Below are 8,156 nucleotides of genomic sequence, written 5' to 3' on the forward strand. Positions count from 1 at the left end.
TTTTTTCATAAATATCAAATATTAGTTCAAAATATTAAATTCAGGTGTCGCATTTCGACCTTGACACTTAGAATATTTCTGAAAAACTCAAGCTTCGCACTTGACTGTAAAGAGAGTACATAAAGCGAGAGATGACGATGGTACAGGAAGAACCACGGGAAAGAGAGGGGTAGAGGCAGATGATGAATAAGAGAGATGTGTATGATACATATTCTTTATTTAAATTCAATATTAATACAATATAGGAATAAAAATAACTTTTATCATCAATAACTCAAATAGCCGAGCGGTTTAAGTGACCGCATACTCGGTGAAATCGCTCTGGAGGCACAAGGTGAGACGGATCGAGTCCAACTGCAGGCAACGACGACCACCACTCTGAAGCAGAAAAAATAGAGCAGTGCTGGTGACTGGCTGTTGGCAGGTGCGGTGGGTCCTGAAAACGAGCACACAAAGTGATGGTCAACCTGAGGTTCATGATGCGACAGGTCACACGCAGAGGGACACTTGCGGAAGATCCATGCCAAACCCGAAAATCTACCCAAAAATGACAACATGCGAAAAAAACAACAACAAAAAAGTGAAAAAAAATGTGAAAAAAAAGCGAAAAAAGGGGAAAAAAAGGGAAAAAGGAGGAGGAGGAGGGAGAAAGGGAGGTGGAGGACCTAAAAAAACCCCCTAAGTCCCAGATCAATTTTTCTCTTTCTGTTCAGCGTTGAAACTTTTTTTGTTTTTTAGTGTTCCCTCACACCAATTCCCAAAACCAACACTCGAATGAAATGAAGTCCACGTTGAAATTTTCACAACGAGAAAAAATTACTGGGACTTAGTTAAAATTTTTAACTTTGCCCCAATAAAATTTTCTCGTTGTGAAATATTCAATGTGAGCCTCATTCATTCGAATGTTGGCTTTGGGATAATACAGCATGCATAAATACTCGTCTGTCTTAATTGAAAAGGTTTCAGAAAATTTGGACTTAGAAAAAAAATTATCTGAAAGGACTTCGAAAAAAAAAAAAATCGAAAGAATTATAATCAGAAAATTTGGACTTAGAAAAAAAATATCTGAAAGCACTTAGAAAAAACAAATTATTCGAAAGAATTATAATCAGAAAATTTGGACTTGAAAAAAAAAATATTCGAGAGAATTATTTAATTAATCGATGAAATGAAATGATATTAATCGAATCAAAATATTTATATGACTTGATAAACATGTGAAACCTTTGCAATTAATCGAGACAAAAACAGTGTGGTTGACTTGAATAATAAACAAATTATTGGAAAAAGCCATGAAAGAAATTCAATAAAACTTGTAAAATGAAATAAACAAAAATGTTCAAAAACTGGAACATTAAAAACTTCAAAACTGTTTAAAGCTGATTTCTATCCTTTAGAAATTGAGTTAAATAATTTTTACAATTTGAATCGAATAATAAACTTGTTAACAAAATTATGTTTTGTCTAATCATTCAAGTCAACTCTTCGAAACTTTGATTGCATGTCTTGATCAAATTGTTTTTATCAATAAAAGAATAAAAATCTATCATTTAGCTATGCAGCAATATAATTGAATAAATTTAAAATAAAATTATGATGAAAAACTTTTAAAACCTGCATTATTCAACAATTTGGTAAGTCATATTGAGTATTGAAATATTTTGATCAAAACCAGCAATCGTGTTATCCATAAATAAAAATGTACATGCTGTCAATATCGCTACAGGGAAAACACATGATTCTTGATACTGAAAATGCAATTTAAAAATTGTTTCCGTGGAATAATAAACAAGAGGTGTAATAGAAAAGCAACAAAGTAAATTTGTAATTTGTAATTTGTAACAAAACCATCAATTTAGGAGTTACCTAAGGTGAAGTGCTAGGACCCCTTCAACAAATAAGTAATCGATGCATACAAAAGCTGTATTGGTTAACTAATAATTTAGTAATAGAAATTTACTATATAAAAATTCTGAATTCAACACAAAGTAAGCTCATAGTGTTATTATAGAACAAAAAATTTCAGATTGACTATTTATGGAATAATAATAATGTAACTTTCAATATCTTTGATACATACAAGAAGTACAAACTTTATTGTTTAATATTGATTTAGAACATGTATAAAAGCCACTTGTATGAATAAATAAAAAAAAGACTGAATCAACATGTTTTTCCCATAACAAATTAAATAAGAACTTAAGTCTTTTACACATATGTCTGCCAAATTAATTTAAAATCTTTTATTCGCATAATAGTTGTTGTTGAATAAACAAAAAATAGATTATATAAGTATACTAAGTAAAAAATGATATTGACTCAAATATTATGATATAAACAATATTTTCAGCAGATATATGTATATAATTTATATTAATAATGCACGAGCCAGAAAATATTCCACTAAAATATATACAAAATAAGAAATATTATTGTTACAAACATAAAAGGTAGCATGTAACACAAACTCGGTCAATAATTGTAAACTCCTTTCAGAAAATAAATTATAAGTAATATCTTTTTATTTTGAAATTGAAATTATAGTTTCACTAAAGATGACAAACAATATTGTGTTGAAGTAAAGATTTTCAAAATCATTTGACTGCTTTAAATTCAAAATTTACAAATATTCTCAAAAAAAAAACGAGTGTTTTTAACGAAATATTAGTGATATGGATATATAAATTATTACAGATAAATAATTTTTGCTTCTCAATTTTATATATAAACCTTTTTTGGATACATTTTTTACTCTTTAGACTGGTACATAATCCATTTCTTTATATTTTTCTAAATAATATGTAATAACCATCATTAATTAATGTTAGTCAATAGTTAAAAAAAACATAGTCTTTGACAGAATAAACCTGATGATGGAACGTATCTAGTTCCAAAACGTCGTTATTAAACATCTTCAAAAAACAAATTGTTTTTTATTATTAGTGTTACTGTTCGGAAAAGAAACAATCAATATACATATATAAGTTAAATATTGAATATTTAAAACAATATAGGTGCAACAGATATAATACAATAAATATCTGTATATAATTCCAGAAAAATATTCTTTGACTCGCTATGTATAAAACATGCTTTACACTTACATTGTTAGATATCCTCTGCAGCAGCTCCCAAACACTAAGTCATTACTCGAACCACCTCTGGAGCATCTACCAGAAATCTCAAGTAGTCAACACAAAATCACTACTTTAGAACCACTACATTACTTTACTTTTTTTATAAGTATATTTGACCTGTTGCAATAGTCCGAGTAAAGTCTTTACACAATACACGACACACAACTTATATTAAAGACATTCGTGAATTTAGAATTCGATAATAACAGATATGTGTTGGAAGTACTTAAATGTAACCTACAAAAGCACATATATAAATTATACTATTGATAATTGCATGTATATAATTAAAGGATACATTGGCACTGTAAATACATGGTTTAATTATAAAACTGATTCAAAATGGAGACCCTGAAAGAGATACTTATCAAACTATTCAAGGTAGTATACTATACAAGGTACTACTCAAGTATATAATTAAAGGATACATTGGCACTGTAAATACATTGTTTAATTATAAAACTGACTCAAAAAGGAGACCCTGAAAGAGATACTTATCAAACTATTCAAGGTACACCTAGGCACTTCCAAACATACCCATTTTTTGGCTTTTAATTAACGTTTTACGATAAATTTATTATATCAAATTGATCTACTAAATTAATTACACGTTTTGATGCATAAATTAATTAAAACTAATCAAAGATTTAATTAAAAAGTCTTAATTAACCCTAGCACATGTTAATACAGGAAATTTTTTTTGACAATTCAGGCGACTGAACTTAGCAACATGAAGTCTGTGGCCACTTGTACCATTTAAAGCGCGAAATTCAAATAGAAATTTAAAACATTGTGAAATTCACCTATTTTAATATATACGGTAGAAAGCAATGTGTTTAGTCTTTGGATATGTGATATGAATATATACGGTAAAAAAGCAAAGTCTTTAGGTGTGTGATAAATAAATTTTTATAAAAAAAATTATAGATTTGAAATATGTACATTTTGCTTTTTACCGTATATATTCATATCACATATCCAAAGACTAAACACATTGCTTTCTACCGTATATATTAAAATAGGTGAATTTCACAATGTTTTAAATTTCTATTTGAATTTCGCGCTTTAAATGGTACAAGTGGCCACAGAATTCATGTTGCTAAGTTCAGTCGCCTGAATTGTCAAAAAAAATTTCCTGAATTAACATGTGCTAGGGTTAATTAAGACTTTTTAATTAAATCTTTGATTAGTTTTAATTAATTTATGCATCAAAACGTGTAATTAATTTAGTAGATCAATTTGATATAATAAATTTATCGTAAAACGTTAATTAAAAGCCAAAAAATGGGTATGTTTGGAAGTGCCTAGGTGTACCTTGAATAGTTTGATAAGTATCTCTTTCAGGGTCTCCTTTTTGAGTCAGTTTTATAATTAAACAATGTATTTACAGTGCCAATGTATCCTTTAATTATATACTTGAGTAGTACCTTGTATAGTATACTACCTTGAATAGTTTGATAAGTATCTCTTTCAGGGTCTCCATTTTGAATCAGTTTTATAATTAAACCATGTATTTACAGTGCCAATGTATCCTTTAATTATATACATGCAATTATCAATAGTATAATTTATATATGTGCTTTTGTAGGTTACATTTAAGTACTTCCAACACATATCTGTTATTATCGAATTCTAAATTCACGAATGTCTTTAATATAAGTTGTGTGTCGTGTATTGTGTAAAGACTTTACTCGGACTATTGCAACAGGTCAAATATACTTATAAAAAAGTAAAGTAATGTAGTGGTTCTAAAGTAGTGATTTTGTGTTGACTACTTGAGATTTCTGGTAGATGCTCCAGAGGTGGTTCGAGTAATGACTTAGTGTTTTGGGAGCTGCTGCAGAGGATATCTAACAATGTAAGTGTAAAGCATGTTTTATACATAGCGAGTCAAAGAATATTTTTCTGGAATTATATACAGATATTTATTGTATTATATCTGTTGCACCTATATTGTTTTAAATATTCAATATTTAACTTATATATGTATATTGATTGTTTCTTTTCCGAACAGTAACACTAATAATAAAAAACAATTTGTTTTTTGAAGATGTTTAATAACGACGTTTTGGAACTAGATACGTTCCATCATCAGGTTTATTCTGTCAAAGACTATGTTTTTTTTAACTATTGACTAACATTAATTAATGATGGTTATTACATATTATTTAGAAAAATTATAAAGAAATGGATTATGTACCAGTCTAAAGAGTAAAAAATGTATCCAAAAAAGGTTTTATATAAATTGAGAAGCAAAAATTATTTATCTGTAATAATTTATATATCCATATCACTAATATTTCGTTAAAAACACTCGTTTTTTTTTTTGAGAATATTTGTAAATTTTGAATTTAAAGCAGTCAAATGATTTTGAAAATCTTTACTTCAACACAATATTGTTTGTCATCTTTAGTGAAACTATAATTTCAATTTCAAAATAAAAAGATATTACTTATAATTTATTTTCTGAAAGGAGTTTACAATTATTGACCGAGTTTGTGTTACATGCTACCTTTTATGTTTGTAACAATAATATTTCTTATTTTGTATATATTTTAGTGGAATATTTTCTGGCTCGTGCATTATTAATATAATTATATACATATATCTGCTGAAAATATTGTTTATATCATAATATTTGAGTCAATATCATTTTTTACTTAGTATACTTATATAATCTATTTTTTGTTTTTTCAACAACAACTATTATGCGAATAAAAGATTTTAAATTAATTTGGCAGACATATGTGTAAAAGACTTAAGTTCTTATTTAATTTGTTATGGGGAAAACATGTTGATTCAGTCTTTTTTTTATTTATTCATACAAGTGCCTTTTATACATGTTCTAAATCAATATTAAACAATAAAGTTTGTACTTCACGTATGTATCAAAGATATTGAAAGTTACATTATTATTATTCCATAAAGAGTCAATCTGAATTTTTTTTGTTCTATAATAACACTATGAGCTTACTTTGTGTTGAATTCAGAATTTTTATATAGTAAATTTCTATTACTAAATTATTAGTTAACCAATACAGCTTTTTGTATGCATCGATTACTTATTTGTTGAAGGGGTCCTAGCACTTCACCTTAGGTAACTCCTAATGTGATGGTATTTTGTTACAAATTACAAATTACAAATTTACTTTGTTGCTTTTCTATTACACCTCTTGTTTATTATTCCACGGAAACAATTTTTAAATTGCATTTTCAGTATCAAGAATCATGTGTTTTCCCTGTAGCGATATTGACAGCATGTACATTTTTATTTATGGATAACACGATTGCTGGTTTTGATCAAAATATTTCCAATACTCAATATGACTTACCAAATTGTTGAATAATGCAGGTTTTAAAAGTTTTTCATCATAATTTTATTTTAAATTTATTCAATTATATTGCTGCATAGCTAAATGATAGATTTTTATTCTTTTATTGATAAAAACAATTTTGATCAAGACATGCAATCAAAGTTTCGAAGAGTTGACTTGAATGATTAGACAAAACATAATTTTGTTAACAAGTTTATTATTCGATTCAAATTGTAAAAATTATTTAACTCAATTTCTAAAGGATAGAAATCAGCTTTAAACAGTTTTGAAGTTTTTAATGTTCCAGTTTTTGAACATTTTTGTTTATTTCATTTTACAAGTTTTATTGAATTTCTTTCATGGCTTTTTCCAATAATTTGTTTATTATTCAAGTCAACCACACTTGTTTTTGTCTCGATTAATTGCAAAGGTTTCACATGTTTTATCAAGTCATATAAATAATTTTGATTCGATTAATATCATTTCATTTCATCGATTAATTAAATAATTCTCTCGAATAATTTTTTTTTTTCAAGTCCAAATTTTCTGATTATAATTCTTTCGAATAATTTTTGTTTTTTCTAAGTGCTTTCAGATATTTTTTTTTCTAAGTCCAAATTTTCTGATTATAATTCTTTCGAATAATTTTTTTTTTTTCGAAGTCCTTTCAGATAATTTTTTTTTCTAAGTCCAAATTTTCTGAAACCTTTTCAATTAAGACAGACGAGTTATTTATGCATGCTGTATTATCCCAAAGCCAACATTCGAATGAATGAGGCTCACATTGAATATTTCACAACGAGAAAATTTTATTGGGGCAAAGTTAAAAATTTTAACTAAGTCCCAGTAATTTTTTCTCGTTGTGAAAATTTCAACGTGGACTTCATTTCATTCGAGTGTTGGTTTTGGGAATTGGTGTGAGGGAACACTAAAAAACATAAAAAAGTTTCAACGCTGAACAGAAAAGAGAAAAATTGATCTGGGACTTAGGGGGTTTTTTTAGGTCCTCCACCTCCCCTTCTCCCTCCTCCTCCTCCTTTTTCCCTTTTTTTTCCCCTTTTTTCGCTTTTTTTTCACATTTTTTTTCCTTTTTTGTTGTTGTTTTTTTCGCATGTTGTCATTTTTGGGTAGATTTTCGGGTTTGGCATGGATCTTCCGCAATGTGTCCCTCTGCGTGTGACCTGTCGCATCATGAACCTCAGGTTGACCATCACTTTGTGTGCTCGTTTCAGGACCCACCGCACCTGCCAACAGCCAGTCACCAGCACTGCTCTATTTTTTCTGCTTCAGAGTTGGTCGTCGTTGCCTGCAGTTGGACTCGATCCGTCTCACCTTGTGCCTCCAGAGCGATTTCACCGAGTATGCGGTCACTTAAACCGCTCGGCTATTTGAGTTATTGATGATAAAAGTTATTTTTATTCCTATATTGTATTAATATTGAATTTAAATAAAGAATATGTATCATACACATCTCTCTTATTCATCATCTGCCTCTACCCCTCTCTTTCCCGTGGTTCTTCCTGTACCATCGTCATCTCTCGCTTTATGTACCTCTCTTACAGTCAAGTGCGAAGCTTGAGTTTTTCAGAAATATTCTAAGTGTCAAGGTCGAAATGCGACACCTGAATTTAATATTTTGAACTAATATTTGATATTTATGAAAAACTATACATCTGATTTTTCAAGTACTTTCTGGAATCGAACC

General features: G+C 28.5%; 1 protein-coding gene across 1 annotated transcript in view; it reads right to left on the reverse strand.

The window, feature by feature from the left end:
* LOC113370391 overlaps nt 1–478 on the reverse strand; it is a 3,850-nt gene extending 3,372 nt beyond the window's left edge. The window contains exon 1 of the mRNA XM_026611056.1: nt 308–478. Within this exon, the coding sequence (XP_026466841.1) occupies nt 308–478 (171 nt within the window). The remainder of the gene's footprint in view (nt 1–307) is intronic.
* Nucleotides 479–8,156: the final 7,678 nt, after the last annotated feature.

The sequence above is a fragment of the Ctenocephalides felis genome, unplaced genomic scaffold (assembly GCF_003426905.1).
Source record: "Ctenocephalides felis isolate EL2017-DRISC unplaced genomic scaffold, ASM342690v1 CF-g0.4_SCAFFOLD_01492, whole genome shotgun sequence".
NCBI classification, from domain to species: domain Eukaryota; kingdom Metazoa; phylum Arthropoda; class Insecta; order Siphonaptera; family Pulicidae; genus Ctenocephalides; species Ctenocephalides felis.